Raw genomic sequence first — 19543 nt, 5'->3', positions numbered from 1 at the left:
GCGATGTTTACATATTTCCTCCACTACTGGCAGCTGTTTATTAAAGCAAGTTCTGAGACAGCCTTGTGATAGCTGGTGCAGGTGATGTATTAATTTGCAGCCATGTAATAAATTTAGCAAAGTGGAAATTAGTGGGGGAAGGGATTTTGGTTTTTGTTTCTTTCCTTCTCCCCCCCCAACCCAAATTAATTGTTTTATTTTGAAATTATTCTGGCTGTGCAAATTGGTCCTTGCAAGTAATTTGGAGAAAGGCTGCTAGGCTTTCTCAGGCAGACTTATGCTCTCTGCTGGTGGGAGCAGTAGGCCTGTCAGATGTAAAGCATCTGTAGCTCAAATTATGTGGTATTTGAAGCTGGTATCTCTGAAAATCCAGACAGTTGTCTCAGATTTTCATCGCTACTTTGCTTGGGGAATATTGTCCTTTCTGATTGCAAAGCAGGGCTTTCAGGTCCTCCTGGTGTGCCACATTCTGCTGTGGTTTGTATGAGCTGATGTTAAGGGCTGTGTGTGGCATGGCTTTAGGTTTCTCACGCTTCCTTTGGATGATGGTAGTAAAGGGGAAATGTATTTGATGTGGTACTTAAATCCTAGTCCTGGTGCCAGGTTGTAACCGTGTGTGTTCCAGTAATAACTTTTAATTATTCAAACACAGCCATTTTCTGAGTGTCCTGTCGGTCTGCCTGGCTTCTCCCTGTGGGATGAATTCATCTCCCTGCTGGACCATTTGTCAAACTCAGTTGTCATTTCCTGTCATTTCACCGTTCTGTGCTCATCACAATGGGAGTCATTGTTTTCCTCCTTTCCCTCAAGTTACAGGAGGACTTTGGAGTGATGCATCCTCCTTTCTACCTTCTATCTTTGTAGAGGATTGAATTGCCACTATCTGCATTTGCACTTGTGCTTCATAAAAGATCTGCTGCTGTTCACAGAACCTTTCCTGTCATTTTCCTTCAAATCTGCCTCTTTCCAGTTGTTCTGGAGAGCTTGTGTATTTTACTTTGTTTAGGGGATAGGCAAATAATTAAGTTGACAAATTCTTGCCATTTGGGTATTTGCTTCCATATGCAAGAAAAGACAAGTTTGACACCAGAGAAACTTTGGCTGCCCCATCCCTGGAAATCTCCAAGGCCAGTTTGGACCAGGCTTGGAGCAACCTGGGATAGTGGAAGGTTCCCATGGCAGGGAATTGATGATCTTTAAGGTCCCTTCCCACCTGAATAATTTTATAATTCCAAAATCCATACCTCTGCCTTCAGTAGTCAAAGTGAGACTTTTCCAGGAGCACTTTTGCCCATTTCTTGATTGTATGAAAACCAGTATTTATTAAGAACTTGATGCTGATGTTCACAAAGTCAGAGGTATTAGCAGCAATCACCCTAAACCATTAGAAGTTTCTTTGGGAAACCTGATGTGAACATGAATTTCATGTTCAGCCTGAATTAATGGCAGTCCTGAATCTCCCTTTTCTCCAGCACTGCATTTTCCCCTGAATTATTCTGTAAGCTGCCTCTTTCTTTTTTACATCTAAGCTCTGTGAAAAACAAAGTTAAACGTGCAGAAGTATGAATTCTGATATGTCATAGCTATAGCTGGTAGCACTTCCATGGTTTAACAGTATGCTGCAGTTTTTATTTGTGAAGTCTGTTTCTGGGCTGTAATACCTCAGCTTTTTTCAATTACATTGGGTTAAAGCTTTGTGCTAAACATGCCAGTCCAGATGTGCATTGTGTGTGTAATAGGACAGGGGTAGCCTGTTTACACAGATGTATTTTAGTTTATTTGTACTGTGAGTTGGATGTGGATTTATATTTGTGAGTGTAACACTGCTAAAGAGCCATCTGAGAAGAAACAGATATAGTTGGAACCTATTTGCTGGAACTTTCATTATGGGACTAGTGCAGGTTAGAGTGGAGGAAATATCCCTTCAGTATGCAGTCACCATTACATGATTCCCCTTAATATGCACTTGCTTTTCTAGCCTTCAAAATATTTTAATTAATGTGGTTTTAGCTAAGTATTTTTTATTTAAAAAGCTAAATAATTAAATCAATTATTTAATTTCCTCGTCTATTTTTTTTCCATTTCAGAAATTGTGGATTACCTTAAGTTTTTGGGAAATGAAAAACATGTGTTTTATAGACCTCGTAATAAAAGGTTTGGAAGGCCTTCAGAGCTTATGGAAGAGTGTGAAAACTGAAGGTGTTTTCCTTTGTCTCATCTATGTTCAGCTAAAAACATGTATATACCTAAAGCTTTTTCCTTCTCTTTTCTGAAGTCAGTAGTGAAAATGTGTTTGTGGGAATAGCATGACTGGTGGGATAGCAGCCTGTGTTTGCAATGCCTGGGATTTGGTCTGCCCACCACTTGAGTGACAAAATTTGTAGTAATATATAGCTAAACTCATCTATTTAATCAAACAGATTTCTTGACTGAGAGTGGGATTGGGATTATTTTTTCCCCTCTGCCTTAAGTTATTAATTCCACGGTTGAAGATTGTTTACAGACAGACTTTTATTAGTTTGTGTCCTGAAGCCCTTCTGGCCGTTTGAGTTGTGATAGAATAGTAAGTGATACATGAATGGAAGTTTGGGATTGAAACCTACAACCCTGAATCCTACATCCTGAATGTTCCAGGAGTTCTTGTTCTGTTGGAAATGGGGGACAGCAGAGCAGTGGGAAGGACACTGTTTTCATGGATGATGAGCAGCACGTGGTGTTTTCATGGATGATGAGCTGCCTTGCTGTGCTGGACAGATACCACAGCACGGCTTTCACCCGCTGGCTCAGCTGCCACCACACGCTGTTATGATCCTGCAGTTTCACTCCCACCAGAATTTGGGTTTTTGGCATGTATTTGCTCAGTTAAATTCAGGATGTGGGAGTCAGGTTCTGCGTGTACTCCCGGGAGCGTGCCAGAGACCTCTTCCTTCCTTTGAAAGGTTAAACAAATATGGTTGTCTAACGATAACCACATGCCTGGAGCTGTTCAGGCTCATGGGCAGGGAAGGAGAAGAGTTGATGTGAAGCCCCTGCTGTTCATCACAGAGATCCTGCTCCTATGAGAGGGTGAGAGACGGCACTTCAGTCACGTGTGTATGGTTCAGAAGGGCAAAAAAAAGTAGTAATTCAATCCTGGACACTGTCCTGGGTGTGCTTCTGTTGCATGGCAGTGGCAGCCCATGGAGAACTGAGAACAATTTATGTTATGTGACTTCTTGGTCTTTTTACATAGTGGCTTCAGAGGCACTGATAAGGAAAACATCACACCCTTTGAAGTGGTAGATAAGACACACTTAACTGATAAGGAACCAGTCAGAAGATGCAGTGATTTGTTAGGAGCCACAAAAACACACCTGTGTTAAGAATAAATCTTAGGACTTCTAGTCTCAGTTGCATGGTTTAATTACAACACTCCCTCCTAAATATTGATCTGATATACTGTCATTTTGTTTTGCTGCATGTTTGTCTCATATTGCAGATTGGTTTTTGAAATAAAAAGAAAAAAAAGGAAAATATTTCTTGGACAGAACCCCTCAGAACATCATTAGAAACACTTAAAACCTGCTGAAGTTGTTTTTTTTTCTTTTTCTTTCTTTTTTTCCCCTCTTTTGTTATTGTGAAATGTATTGGCATGAAAATAAAGCCAATAAACAAAGCCAGTGCTGCAATTGCAAGCATTAGAAATGGCAAAACTGAATTAAAAAATAATGAAACTTGAAAATTAGAAATGTTAAGTTCTTTTTATCTCTCTTGTTCCTACACCACTAGAAATCTGACTGAGGTATTTTTCATATTTTTACATGTAAAATTATTCACAAATTTGCCCAAATGTACAAAATTCAGATACAAGTCCTGTGGTGACTGATGGCTCTTCTGTAAACATACAGCTCTTAATGGATGCATGTAGTATCCTTCTCTGTGTTTGTAGAACATGAAAAAGTAGTTGTAGGATAAATGATTAATTCACTTCAGACATAACACTTTTCATGCTTCATCTACGGTGAGGTTGATGTATTTTGCTTTACAATCTGGCTGCATCCTAAATGCCCTTACTCTGAAATGGGCATTTCAACAAGTCTGACTTTCCTGGAAGGACCAGCAATACCTCAGTGCATCTTAATCAAGCCAGTGGTGTGTCTAGTCTGGGAAAAAACTGCATCACCAACTTGGCTGGCTTGAGGGAACAGTATTAATTACCTACAAGTGAATGCAGGAAGAGAAGATTCTTAACAATTAAAGCAAATACCCCCAATCCCTGGAAGTGTCCAAGGCCAGGTTGGACAGGGTTTAGTGGAAGATGTCACTGCCCATGGCAGGGGGTTGGAATGAGATGATCTTTACAGTCACTTTCCACCCAAACCATTCCCTGGTTCTAGGAAATATCTCTTGTTTAGTAAATTGTGTATTGGCTTCATGCTCAAGAATAAATCAGATACTTCAGAGTATGTGATTAGATGGAAGGATGTCCTTTACCTTTGGACATTACAACAGTCTGTAGTTTCACTTCTGGAATTTCACATATGACTGCATGCTCCATGTGTTTTCTGTTGTGTTGAGAATAAATTCTTTTGCCCGTGGAAAAATATTTCCTGCTTACTTTAACTGATAGAATGAAATCTTCCTGAATCTGTAGTGATGGGGGTCTGTCTCTAATCCATAAAAATTAATTCTATGTTAGGGTAGAATATTGTCTCCCATTTTGTGATTGCATTTATGTACCTGGTGCAGAACATGTGTGTGCTGGTGAGATATATCTGGATTCCCACATATTGATCTTTTTGGGTACTAGGTGAAGTAAAATTTTTCTGACTTTTACCTTTCAAGGAGGATATTTGCCCACTTGATGAAACCCCCATGAAATTAGGTTCTCTCTTCTGGAGGAGACAAGGGGTAGAATAGCAGTGGGAGTAGAAAAAGCTGAGTTTAGGGGTCTAGATTGAAGCAGGGGCTTTGGTTTATTTCTTTTTGGCAGAGTTGGACAACGTTTTAGGCTGAGGTTTTAGAGGGTAGAATCTCCTAAAGATGACTGAGTTGTATGGGCAGTGCCTGGTGATATTTATAGCTGGTTTTAGCTGTAGCTTTTCACTTCAAAAAATCAGATTCTTTGTGCAAATTGGTGACAGATCACCAGAGTGAGAGGAGATGTACTTGCACATCCTCGCTTGAGAATGTGGCCCAGACTGCTCCATGGAAACAAAAGAGAGAAGCAGATGCGCTGCTAGTTTTTGCTTTAAAATCTCTTCTGCACGCCTGAAATGGAAATGTGCTCGTTGGGTTTCTCATTTATTTGCCTCTAGATAATTTTTCCCTGTGCAATTGCAAAGCTTCCACATCCTTTGTCCTGAAAGCAGGTGCCATGCAGACAAAGGCTGGTACCTGTCTGTCACCCCCTCCCATCATTGCTGCTGCACCATCCACCTCGAGGATGCCTTGCCCTTGTTGAGCAGCTCTGGCTGTTTAAGAGCTCAGTCCCAATGCCAGGAGTCTCTCTGGTGCAGGAGGCCTCTCATTCTAAATTTCCTTTGTGGTCTCTCCTCTGTGGCTGCAGCAGGAGCCCCTCGGGTCCCAGGAGCTGCTGGCAAGGTCCTGGCAGGCTGGCTGCCTCCATGTGCTCTTTTGTTGCTGCTAGGTAAGACCAAATTCAAATAAAATCCTGAAATTCCAATTAGGTCAACAGGCTGTCCTTGGAACGTTGCAATTTTGGTATCCCAAGATGCTGATTGGGCCTCAGACTGAAGTACTCCTGAGAGAACAGCACTACTTTTATTCTAAAGCAAAGTTACTTTGCATTTGTTTTAGCAACCTTTATAACACCCTGTTAGCCAGCAATAATTATGGCTTTAGTTAAATGCTTAGTAACAATAGTTATGGATAGACTTTGAGGGTTTTTTCTTGTGCCTGTGTACAAAAGAAGTGTAAAAGGGGCATATACAGCAGGGTAAATGTTATTTTGTCACTTTATACTGGGAAAAACTGGGAAACACATTAGTTAACATAAAAAGAAATTCAGGTGACACTTCTGTTCCATGTTATTCTTAAACAGCCTCAGTCTTTCTCCCCTGCTGACAGTTTTCTTCTTCACAAGAAATTTTTTGGTTCTGTTTGTATAGGAACACGTGCTCCTAACTCACTTGGGCCTTTTCAGTGTATTGCACAGGAAAGCCAAGTTCACTGGAAATCTAAAAGCATTTTTTAAAGGAAAAGATTACTTCTGTGCAAAGCTGTATTGATGGAAAGTTGATCAGAAGTTTCTTCTAATGCCTCATTATTTAATCTGTGACCTTATTTTGTCCTTGGAGTGGTCCTTGTTACCTTAGAGTACAAGCCTATTGTGTAGCAGAAAGTCAATTGCTTTGTTCAGTGAGGAGAGAACATGGCTGTGCTGTTAAGTTGCATTGGCTGCACTGTGCCAGGAGGGAGCCTTGTAAGCAGCACCTCGTGAACAGTATTTATTATCATGGCAAATATTTTTCTTTGTGCTAAACTCAAGTCTTACATGCTGCTCTTTTGTAAAGGATTAATTTACTAGTAAATTTGCTTTTGTGAATTACCAAAGTTTTGAATAACAATCTTTAATTTCTCTCCTGACATAAGTTCTTTGCTCAATGGTGTTTAAGCTCTGCCTGGGATTTTATAATATGACTTGCCTTGCTAGTGCTGCAGTGCTCTTTTTTCTCCCATTTTGTCACGTACAAGCATGCTAGAAACCCATCTACAGAGCAGCTTCTCTTCAGCATTCTGAGTACACAGCTCTGCTGGCAAGCCTCAGGATGGAAGCTGGTTGCCTGCAAAGGGCAGGAAAATAGTGTTTCAAGCATTTTAAGCATTTTAAATTTCTTGTCCTTTTGTTGAGGAATCAGATGCTGATCACTGCTGGAGAGACAGTGGAGGCACCATGGGTGAATAGTCAGAGCTGGTACTACAAATCCCATACTCCTGCTTTTATGTGGAAAGGTATCACTTTCAATGTGGTACCTATATGATTCATGGTTTGTTAATCTTAGTATAGACAGATCTTGCATTGGTCCTTTGGTCCTCACTTGGGCTTACAAGAGTTGCAGGTGTAGCTTGTTGATTGAAAGCCCCTTAAATTGAAGCTATTTTATTCCTGTGATAGAACAGTGGCTGGAGACCATTTGGTTTGCTAACAAATTCCCTGTCATGTTCTTTTTCTTGGTGATGAGCCACCAGAAAGCCTGGTTTGTTAGATGAGAAGGAGATTATTGCTCCTTCAGGAACACCAAGTTGGACTTTGCATTTAGGTTACAGGCATAAGATATATATAATTTTTGTTTGCATGCAATTAACAAATACCCTCCAGCACTGAGTCACATGGATTCAGAATTATGTTGCATAAAAGATGATGTTTCTATTTTGGAAAGACTTGTGTAGGTAAATTTTTTACATTATTTCATTGTTGTGAAAGTGCCCAACTGATGTTAGTCAAAAAAGAGAAGGAAAAAGTTAATGACAAACAACAGATCCTAGACTGACCCAAAAAGGGGCAGTCTTCCAAGAAAACATGGAAGCTTTGGAATTCTTTCCCTGTTATATTTTTGGACAGTGCTAAACTCAGGCTGTGTTTTGAAAATTTTTTTTAATGTTCTTCCAGCTTTAAAGCATTTTTCTTACACCTAGAGAAATTTGAGACTGTGCTTGCTGAATTCAAAGGAGACAAATGTGAATTGATGCTGTCATGGTTCTGCTTTGAAAAGTTGCATGTCAAGAGGTAAATAACATACAGAAAATAACATACAGGCAGGTTTTTACCAGCCTTACTATTTTAGACTAGGCTTATACAAAAGGCTCTAATGAGATCATTAAGGGCCCAGCCACACCAAGCAGCTGCTGGGGAAAGAGAGGTTTTAAGACTTAAGTTTCTTATTTAATATAAAAAGTAAAAATATCTTGTGTTTTATTTTAATCACAGGTCGACTTTACTTGGTTGATACAATAACAGGAGATCCAGGGGTTCTGCAAGCAGATGCTGAAACATACTATGAAAAACTCTTGAAGAAGTCACTGTCCACTCCTGATGTTTTTTCCATCCCTGGAAGAGGAGAGGTAGGAGGCTGATGTTTCTGCAAGTTAGATACTTGCAGATTAGTTTGTTGGTTGTGCTCATGTATGCTAAACTGGTATGGCTGGATTGCAGAAAAAATCAGTAAATCCTGCATTATTTCAAACAATTTGCATGCTGTAAATGAGAGATAAGCTTAAACTCCAAGTCTGAGTGTTGAAGAGGGTTTGAAGTACTCTGGTGAACTTTGCATCTTGAATCAAAAGCGAATTTTATAGAGAGATTTACACCATGGTGCTGCTCAGCATTCTGCCTCTGCTGTGCAGTTTACACAGGCATTGTGATACAGTCTCTCTTTTGTTTCCATCCTTTCCAGTACTTATATTGGTAATTTTGAGTGTGGATTTTCCCAAAGGAATTCTGTTCCTAAGACACCTGGGTGGAATAGAGATGACTGAACAGGCCTATTAAACATTTTTACTGCAGTCAACCTATGAAACCTTTGAATCTGGCATTTTGTAGATCATAAATAGTGTGCTGAGGTACCTGTTATTGTGCTATCAAAGCAGAAATTGGATTAGTTAAAATGAATGTTTGGAATAGAGTAGCTTTTCTGCAATTTAGGAAAATAATATGCCGTAGTTTCCAGAAAAATGCTGTTCCAGGTGGGATCAGCTTCGGCTTTGAGCTGGGAATGTAACGGGGTTTAAATACTCTTTTAATGCCCTCTAGTGGAGCCTGTGGGGCTAAATACAGAGTGAACATGCAAAATTCCCCCAGTTTAGGGCTTCTGTGTCCTTACCTTCCATGCCTGCTTGTACTTTCAGAGGTTCATTTGCTGTTCCAGTAGGAGGAGGAGGAGGTTAAAATCCCAGGCAGTTCTCTGTGTATTCCTGCAAAAGCCACACACACTGAGATCAGTTAAAGATGAACTTCTGGCTTTTGATTCACAACTGTCTTGATTTTGTGGCTTGTCACCAGCCCTTAAATATATCACATGACTGATTTGAGTCTCATAGCAACACACTTCTCTTTGCATTCATTTAATTCAGGTCTAATCTAATCTGCAGTCAGCCAGTCAAGGGTATAAGTAATGGTAGTGTTCTTGCTGTATTGTCTTTTTCCTTATAGTCTATAATAAATAGCTCAAAGAATGTTGATGTTTTGTAATTTAAAATAATTCAAATGTAATAAGGCAAAACTCCCATTGCCAGTGAACATCCCAGTTAACAGTCTCTATTATAGACCCAGAACCTGAGGGATGACGAGTTTGGTGTTTCAATAATGGCTGCATTGCCAAACATTTTTTTTCCCCTTCTGCATGGGAATTAAAGCAGGTTTGAAGTGGCAGGACTGGCAACAGTGAGTAATTATTTAGCAGGAGTTAAGTGGCTGTCAGCCCCTTTGCTGGGGTCACAGAACTTCTTTTTGGTATGGCTTGGTCAAGCATTCAGGCCACAAATAGCAAGGATTACTGCAAGTCAGGATGAGAGCCCCACAGGCTGGCAGCAGCCACACACAAAGCTGTGCTTGGCTCATGCTGCTCTTAACACCTGTGAAAGTGCACATTACCTTATCAAACAAAATAACAATCATGGCAGTATTGGAAGTAGTCCTGGCCTCTTCATTATGGAAATGCTCCCACGTGCTGTAATGACATTGATGCTGTTATGTTTGAAGCATGCAAAGAACAACTGAATCCCCAGATTTAGGCAAGCTCATGAATACAGATTTCAAGTTTTCAAGTTGTTGGGTTTTTTTTTTCTTGGAGTCCAGTGTTTGCATAGATGCTTCCAGGATTCTGGCACTCATCAACTACTGAACGCTGGTTTCAGCTTAGAGTTGTTATCCAGAATAATCCATATTCATATTTCTTCCATGTACCAAGAAATATTAAATGTAACACGTGACTGATTTGAGTTTCATAGCAAACTGACAAATGGGTGCAATTAGAGAGAGAGGCACACCCACACATACACAATGGACCAGATTTTGGAAAGTACAGTACATACTGTGCTAAGTCATGCACGCTCTTCGCCTGTACCTAAACTTACATGACAGCATTTGCAATATTCATATGGAAATCGTCATTTCTATGCATATAGAGCTGTTTGAGCACAGTAATTTTGTGTTTGTGTCACATCATTTAAAAGTTTAGTCTAAGAGCAGAAGCTTGAGAGCTGCATTTTGATTTTAGCTTTGCCTTCAGCTTAACCACCTTGTGCCAATTATCTACCCTCGCTGTGCCTGGAAGATAAACTGCCCAGGCACTGCCCTAATGCTTTGATACTCCCTGTACCCTGAGGCTTAATTCATTGTTTGCAAAACACCACAAATACTCAGCTGGAGGATGCTGTAAGAAGTGCAAGTTGTATTTGTTTTCATTTGATGTGTCTGGTCTTTCATAACACCATTTGTCTGCGTGTGACAGTGCTCAAAGCCAGGTTATGTGGTAACCAGGACAAGTCAGCATTAAGGTCTTCACTAACTTCAGTAGCTTGAGTTTTTAAAAATTAACTTTCCTTATGGATAATATTAGAATATTATATGTATTTCAGTGCCTTGAAGTTGAGGATTGAGAGGGTGTTGTGCTAAGCTTGTACCATGCATGTCAGCAAAACATGTCATAAGTGCATCTGATACGTGAAGTACTTGTTGTGAGCTTTGCAGTACAAAGAGCTACAGGGCTTGTTTGTTTTTTAGGTTAAACTTGAAGATTCCTGTGTGTCTTTTGTCCCTCTCTACCGAAATAATCCTACTTGCAAACTGTTGCTGTTAACTGATCCAAAGGATAAAAAGACAGGTTAGAATTGGTCACAATATTTTGAAATTTGAGTAGTTGTAATTTCTTTACCTTTAAGATGGTCTGTTTGTTTATGTATTTAAATATTCTGGGTTTTGTTTTGAATATGAAGTGGTTTCAGTTTATCTGTCAAGGATTTTTGTCAGTGGGCTGCTGATTAGATGGAAGAATTGATAATCAGGGCTTTTAAATTCTATGCATAAATTCTCTGCTGATAGCTGAAAAATCTCCTTGTGTAAATCTGTTATTCTTTCTGAATTTATTCAACAGGATAATATTTTTCTAATTCAGAATGATGTGAAATTTAAACACAATATGGTTTGGATAGAATCCTGAAATCCTTAAACAATAAAATACAGGTATGAAATTGTATTGCTTCTTACTGATTCTTATTAATATTATCTTTTTGTTTTGTTTTATAATATTTTTTTCAGTCCTAGGTTTAATTGACTTTTATTTCCAGTACTGGTGTGTGAGGACTATCAACTGGTGTGTAGATTAGGTGAGGAGTGTTGGTGTTGTTGTGAAGCAATGGGCTTTTTGGAATATCTGCAACGAGGACATGAACTTTTATATTGACTCACTGTGTCACTTAGGAAATACAGAACACATGAAACCTGCTAAACTTCCAGCTTCCAAATGTGGCAGCCAGCTAACGACATCTGTCATTAAGAGTGTCCTTTTTTTAAAAGGACAAGCTATAAATTATACCTGAAAGGCTTTAATAGCCAGTATTCTTAATAATACAGCAAAGGCAGAGCAAAATCCTCTGTTCAGTTCCAAATGTGGCAGGTAATGATCTTGCACTCCTAGAACAGGTTCTGTTAGTGTAAGTGTTCATTGTTCAGTCCTACCCTGTGACCAGGGAAATTTCTTCAGAAGAACAAAAAGCAGATTAAGATCACCTGTGGTTAGAGGTGAACTCTGCAGTTTCCCAGCTCCTTCTGCACAGGATTTCAGCTGGGCCTTTGCTAATGGGCTGTGCTTCACAGGACAAGGTGGGAGACCTTTCCAAGTTCCAGCTGTAGTCAAAAAGACTTCCTGGTCCCTCTAAAGCTATTGATGTGGAATTACTCTTCTGACACTAATTTATGTATTCCATTAATGTTTTTCTGAAGAGAGAAACACACTGGTGTGATAAAGGGGAGAAGCATCTACACCAGAGGCCAGACTGGCTCTTGGTGCAGTTGTGCTCATCTCCTGACTCATGTTCAAAGGAACATGGCTGAAAACAGCACTGAGTTAGTTTAGGCTTCACAAGAGGAATTGGGATCTGTAACTACAGTGCAGAAACAAAGGATTACTAAATAGATGCAGGTGAAAGTGCATTTAGCACAGCTCTTCTGTTAAATGATCTCATTTAATATTAGGAACAAGAAGTATTAATGAGATACAAGCACACAAGGAAAAATGATTTCTCACAGGAACAAGTCAAACAAGTCCAATTGGAGCCTAAATTACCTGATAGCTATCTTCATTAAAAGCTTAAACCTACAGAATAAATACCTTATTATATTATAAACAACAGCCTGACTGCTGTGACCCCTCCTTGCAAAATTTCAGCTCAAGTTACCAGTCCAGAGTCAGAGGAACAGAGAGATCTCTAAGCCTGCTACATCACCTGGCTTTTGATATTTCCTTCCAAAAGTGTGATTTAAAGGATTTTCTGGAAGTTCTTTGTTTCTAGATTTTATATACTATAAACATATGATCAGTCGTCCTGCTCACATCAGGTTTGACTGATGTGATTTTATTTTTCAGATGAGTGTTAAAAAATTTTCATTAGTTCTTTAAAGCCTGCTGGGATGTGTGTGCATACCTATACAGATGGGTATATACATTTGAAGTATTTTGTCCTAATTTTTTTCCAACAGCTCAGCAGATTTGGAATTGACTCTTAGGGTGGCAGACTGTGCTAATGGGGAAACTCCACCTGGATTTGCTCACCTACATGACCTTTTGTTCTGACCAGTGAACAGCTCAAATTAATTCAGAACCAATTCCTTCCGAGAAAGGCAATATATTTTAACTTAGTCTTTGTTACTTTAAGGACATTTGACTTTAAGGGCAGAAAATGAAACCATTTAACAAGTTACATCATTTTCTTTTCCTGACTTGAGCTTTACACTTTTCTTGTGAAACAAGTTTCATCCAGATGGAAGAGGGAAACAATCTTGCTGTGGTTAATATCTTCTCTTCCTCTACCTGTCCTCTACCTCTGCATTTTAGTTTTCATCCACAGCAGGAGCACTCTTAGAAGCAAATTTCCTGGTTGTCCCCAGATACTGTGTTTCTGTTTGATTGTATTTAATTCTTGAGAATTTGGTTTAAAGAGGGGTGGATTCCACCACTGAGATTTATTTCTGATGATCTTTATAAGATGGGTTGTCCAGAAGCGATGAATAGCTTGTGGTTTGAAATGATCTGCATATTTCAAAGAGAAAATTAGTATGGCAGCTTTTCTGTAGGACTTGGTCGTGGTTGGAAGCATTTTAAATTTATTTTTGATGGGCTGAGTGTTGTGTTCTGTTAGTATATCTGTACAGATATTTTTATGAGAATGTAAATTGCATTGTAAGGGCTTACAGAGCATAACATGGGTGATTAACATCTTTATAACACTAAATAAACATACCTTATTGTGGCATTTTCTGTATGCTGCATGTAATAATTCACAATAACTGTGAGATGCCTTGGAACATTTATCACAAGACATTTGCAACAAATCGCTGAGTGAAGCCTGAATAGTAGAAGAAAATGTAACTGGTTGCAGGAACAATCTATCTGAGAAACTTGAATGGCTGCCATTCCAGCAGGAATCTGCCTGCCTCCCAAACTTTAATATATTTATTTTGATAAAATTCCTAGAAAAGAGTGAGAAATGCTCTTATTCCATTTTAAAGACAGGGAACTGTGGAACCCAGCTAGTTCAGGGTATGTCAGTGCTGCAGAATGCAGTTCAGAGTAGGATTCCTGACCTTGCTCCAGTATCAGAGTATTTCCACAGTGGAAGTCTTACAAAAGTGACCTCTTTAAGTGTGTCAGCAATCTGAAAGAGTGACAGGATTAAGGTAAAGATGGCTTTAAAGATGACAGAAAGTGCCACTACTTTATCTTAGATATTTATTAACTCTAATTACATCTCTCATATGTAACATCACCTTTATTTAGTTTGTAACCAAGGGATGTCTTTCAGCAATTCAGATAAGGCAGGGGAAAAAGAAGAGCCAAGCTGGATGTTGCTTTATTTTTTCTTCTTTGCTCTGTGTGTAGAATCCTGATGTGCACATTTCATTTAAATAGTCATTTAAACACCAGTGTGGGAACATTTGGCCAGCATAGCCTAGGAAGTAAAAATATAATCCAGGCCTGAGTTGGGAAGGGATCCATGTTTGCCCAGCAAAAGTAGACATTTCATAATCACAATTGCATTATGCTTGGTGCCTAATTCAGTTCAGTCCTGGATTTCAAACACCCTGTGCTGTGGAATCCTGTGCTCCACTGCCTGTCAGCTTCTTGCAACACTCTGTGTTTGTCTGAGTGCAGGTGATGAAAGTACTGAGGTTTAGCAAGCTGGTGCTTACAGGGCAAGCCACCCACCTGAGCATGTGCAAACCCCATTAATTGTGACCTGAAATGCATTTCACCTGGGCTTGCAGCTGCACAATCAAGCACATCAGGTTTTGCAGCTGCAAGGTCACTGCAGTCACATCCCGATTCACAGGGTGCAGGGGATGTGTGCTGGCAGTAACTCCATCTCCTGTGATCAGGTGAACTTGACTGAATGTTTTGGGAAGGATAACAAGACTGGGAAGGGAGAGAGAGGGAACATGTGGTCTCACAAATCATGTTTGCATTTGAAGTAGTGTTCCTCAAAGTTGATTATAAAATGAAAATGAGAGTATGGGGAAGCATGGATGGATTTAACTGTGGACCAGATGTTGACTTGAAAAATGATAACAAAAAGCAAAGTACATATGTTTGTGTGAAATCTGGAGAAATGTTTTTTCCTTCAAGGAAGGCATCCATATAGATAAGGTTGCTCAAGTAATGTGATGTGACAGTTGCTATGTCAACTAGTGTTCCCTTCCACACATTTAAATTATTGAATAGCACAGTAAATGTTCTATAAAAGCAACTCCTTCCAACATGGTTATGCATCTTCCTGTTTTCCTCAAAGCTTTTAAAAACTTTTTTGACCTTTACTATGTGTCTTGTATGTCTGAACTGTGTGCCAAACCTCTTTGCAGCTCTTATTAAAGTCAGCATTTGGCCCATTATGTCCCCTTTGTGTGACTCAGCTCCCTTTGTAGCTGCATGTTTCATGGATGTGTAATGGAGCAGTGGCTGCTGCATTTGAAAGCAGAGGGAAGGGTTTGAGGGAACAGATTGAATCCATCACAGGAAGAGTATGAAAATCCCATGCAAGTAAGTGCATAATATTTAATGAATTGAGTCTGCTGCTATAAACAGGCATCTGCCCTTGCGTGCAATACTTCTTCCTTGTTAACCCAGCACACAAAGTGTAATGCTTTTTGGTGCATGCTTTAATAATTTATTGGAAATATAAGTTAGCTAAGCTGAATCTCCAGCCTTAAAACCAGCAGGAGTGATAGAGGCTGAAGCAAAAAGGGAAATTAACCTGTGTGCATCAGTGACAATCATATAACCTGAGGCTAAAACAGGTAAATGATGAATCCTGTCCTTAAAGTCATTTCATTTCCTTGTATGTGAATTTGTTTCTAACTCACAGATGGTTTTGAACTTTCTTATATTTGTCCCTAGCTGGGTAGGTTAGAGCCAGTTGTTGGAGCACTCTTTTAGGACTCAAACATGTGAACTCTGTGCTGTTCTTTGCAACATTCGTCCTCTATTATATTCTATCTTTCTATATAAAAATGGACATGGTAGGTGCCCTATTTGGTGTTCTTGAGCAATCCTAAAATCATGGCCATGTACTTTAGGTGAATGTCACCAGTACATGGATACTAAGAATTCTTTTGGCTGAAATATTTGCTGTTGGATGTGTTTGTGGTCATAAATGACCAGATTTCTGTGTTTATTCCAAAACCTCATCTAAATCCTCATTCTCTATCCTTTGAAATGACCCCATGTCAAAACTTTTCTTTCTGAACAAGGCTTGGAAGTAATTTCAGTGTCATTGTTGCTGCTTCAAGTCTTTTCCTTGTAAATCTATTGGCAGGCAATGAATTCTGTAGATGAACATGTAGGAGTAGGGTTTAAATACTTGTTCCTGCAAATGTGAAAAATTGAGGAAGGATGGGAAGAAGTGGGGTGCAAGTTTTACATCACACCTACATGAGGACTTGACTTACGTGGGTTGCTGATACACTTTGCCCTGAAGCAAAAGTGTATCTTATTATGCATGTCTATGTCTGTCTTTTGTTGATAGGAACCTCTCAGTGTGCATTTGAACCTCAGAAAATATCTGTCCATGCAGAGATTTAGGAGTCTGTACTCTAAAGCTACCCATAGATAGAAATTCAATCACAGAGAGAGCTGAAAAGCTGTTTGATAAGCAGATATGAGAATTTTCATGTTTGACTTGCATGAGTGCAAATATGTGCACTCAAATATATGCAAATATATATGTGTAGGTAGAGGAAAGTTTGAAAGAAACTTGAAAACTGTAACCTTTATCCAGGTAGCTCCACTGTCCCAGATGCCACTCAAACCTACTCTGCTACTGAACTTAGTATTAAGCAGGAAGTGCTTTATTCACATGGAACACAGGCTGTCACACCAAAGTCACATCAATTCCTGAGAAAAATTACCTTCACTTGATGCCTCGTGCAGTACTGGAAATTGGATATCAAGGGACGTGGAGGTGAAATTGAAATACAATTGTTGTTCTTCTGTCTCACAGCAGAACAGGCTGGAGTCAGCTGGAGGGAGAAGTAGGTCTGAGGCTGCCTGTGGAAAAATAGAGAACCTGCTTTGTATTTGTGGGTAACGTGCTCCCCTGTTTTTGTTTCTGTAGTTTTGGCAGTTTATTTGAGCCAGCGCTGGTGGCCTGTGGAAGATGTTGTGAAGACAGCTGATCCTGCTCGAGATGGGCTCATTTTGGTGAGGATGCTATTTTGAACAGTTGCCTTTACCCTGGAGCTTCCCAGCCAGAGCAATTATATGGAATTGTCTTTGGTCTCCAGCAGCTCCTGCTCTGAACCTGTGGGGTCTGGGCTCTGTGGCTCACCAAGTGCTTCACGTCTCCAGGACACAGTGACAAGCACATTAGCCCTCTCTAAACAATTCTGTGCATGCAGCTTATGATTCATCTGTGGGATTTGTTTTCTTTTGGTTTTTAGTTTACCTTCACTGCCTCCTAAAGGAGTAATCATAAATTGAATTACTACATTAGCAATAATTTCTCACATTAACTGTCTGGTGGGAGGTGTTACTACCCTTTGGAACAATGTCTTATCTAGCTAGTAATGATTTTTTCCCCTTGGATAATGTTTATATTGTATTCATTTTATGAAATGGTTTCTATTTAGTCATTTATATATCCGTAAGTCTTTTTCAAAATAAATTATCTTGGTAAGATAGAACGACTTTTTCATAATTGGAAAGATTTGGGTAGCCTGGAGTCTGTTTGCAACGAAAAAGTCAGATGCCTGCTGCATATGAGCTGTGTTGTCATGAGGTTAAGTCAGGTTTTTTTCCTACATAACTCTCAGTATTTTTGGTCCTTAATGATTCCATTCCTTTATAATTTTTTCCTGTCATCCATAGTGTTTAATTATTTGCAGAATTAAGTAGGCTTTTTATGGGTAACTGAACTGGAGGGATTTTGAGATACCAATCCTTGCAAGATAGAACCTGGAGCAGGGACACAGGCCTTCAGGCTTTCAAGCATCTCTGTATCAACAGAGAATGAAAATAATGTCTGAAAATAGAAATCTTACCCCCTCTAGCTCATTGCTGAAAGGTAAATTGCCGCTATATGTTGAAACTAATTTCTTTTTCAGCATTCATATGAAGCTTCGCAGCAGTTTTTACCTTAATGATCAATATAATCTTGTTCCTTTAGATTCCTTCATCTCCCTGTCCTGTCAGTTGTCTCCTAAGAATTCAGCACAGAATAATTGTTCATGTTGCACCTAGATTACAGCTGGTTGGGACAGACCATTCTCTGTTTTGTACAGTGTCTAACTCAGTAAGGTGCTGGCCCATGAAATTCTTCGATGCTGTGGCAACACAGGTAATAGGGGAGAGGTGACCAAGCCCACAGTGTGAGTCCAATCTTCATTTCACTTTTGAGCAGGATTAGATTGCCTTCATCCTGGTTCCAAATCTGTGACTGCAATCAAGATACTTCTGCTGCTTTAGCATTCCTCTCTTTGACAACAAGAGATATGTCAAGCTTTATAAATAGGTACTAAATTATTCTATGCCCACTGGATAGAGGGTGAAACACTAGGAAAAACTGTTTTTGTTGTTGTAGCTGAACCAACTCAGGAGGTATTTTCCCCAAATTAAGTGTATGTGTTTCCTGACCTCCTCCTTCCCAGCCTCTTTTGATTTTGAAACCTTTTATGAGATGCAAAATACTATTCTCTGCCTCATTTTTCTTTGGTCTGTTTTTGTTTGTTCTCTTAGGTCCAGACATTTAGAGAAAGGATTGTCCTGTTTGTTCTGAACTGCATTATTTTTGGAATGCTGGAAGGGAGTTCAGCTAATGATGCATTCTTTCTACCTCACTCTGCCACCGAGCGTGCCAAGATACTCTGGAGGAACGGCGAGGCTGCTGCCTTTTACTCGGTCAAGATGAAAGGTAAGGTCATTTTAGAGACACATTTCCACTGGTTCCTAATAGCTAGAAATGTAATCCTTTTGTTTATCTTTCAGTATAAATAATCCTGGCTCTCATTTACATTTTTATATGAAATCTCCCTCAGAATTAATCTGGGGAACAAACCTTCCCAGAATTTGGACGCCATCCATGTTATTTTCATTTAAACATGATAGTTCCAAGCCCCGTTCTGATCTGAGTACTCCAATAAAAGGTGCTTAATGCAGCCAAGTAGGAGGTTGTACATCTAGGAACAAAGAATGTAGGGCCTATCCACAGGATGGAGAACTGCATCCTGGAAAGAATGATACCTGAAAAAGGAGTGCAGTTCCCAGTGGATAAACATATTGGGAGTTGGTGGTGGCAAGAAGAGGAAGGATCTTTGGATGCATGAGGAGCCGTGGCTGGGTTGTGTAGAGGAAAGTGTGTGCACTAGATCACTCCTGGAATGCTTTATGCAGTTGTGGTACTCCCAGTTTAAAGGATGATGATTAATTGATTTCATAATTAATTGATTAAGTAGCATAGAAAAGAAAATGTGTTTTAATTCTTTAGGGATACTTTATTAACTTTAGTAAAGGTCTTATTAAACACAGAGTCTGTATTAATGCAAATAATTGCTGTCAACCAGTCTGGAGTGGAAGAGGCTTAATTGGAATAATTCCAGTTTTGCAGTTGAGCCTGTGCCCCCATGTGGGAGCTGGTTACCAGCCTGTGCTTAAGATTCATGGGAATCACCTTGATACCAGAAGTTTAAACACAGAGAAGGTGGGATCTTTGGAAGTAAGATATTGCCCAAGTCAGGACTCGATACCCCTCCATCCAAAATGGGAGAAAAAAACCCAGCTTGAGAGATGGGTTGTTTTGGATTCCAGAGGACACTCTGAAGGTGCCTCTCTGCTGCAGT

General features: G+C 39.6%; 1 protein-coding gene across 1 annotated transcript in view; it reads left to right on the top strand.

Annotated features, from left to right (window-relative positions):
- The window catches only part of LOC131561722 (protein FAM169B-like), a 39574-nt gene that overhangs the window by 3752 nt on the left and 16279 nt on the right, over positions 1–19543 (top strand). The window contains exons 2-5 of the mRNA XM_058811094.1: positions 7931–8064; positions 10724–10823; positions 16825–16910; positions 18444–18618. Coding sequence (XP_058667077.1) covers positions 7931–8064; positions 10724–10823; positions 16825–16910; positions 18444–18618 — 495 coding nt within the window. The remainder of the gene's footprint in view (positions 1–7930; positions 8065–10723; positions 10824–16824; positions 16911–18443; positions 18619–19543) is intronic.

The sequence above is a fragment of the Ammospiza caudacuta genome, chromosome 10, assembly GCF_027887145.1.
Source record: "Ammospiza caudacuta isolate bAmmCau1 chromosome 10, bAmmCau1.pri, whole genome shotgun sequence".
Classification (NCBI taxonomy): domain Eukaryota; kingdom Metazoa; phylum Chordata; class Aves; order Passeriformes; family Passerellidae; genus Ammospiza; species Ammospiza caudacuta.
The sequence above is the reverse complement of the archived record's forward strand: the minus strand, read 5'-3'. Positions and strand labels throughout refer to the sequence as shown.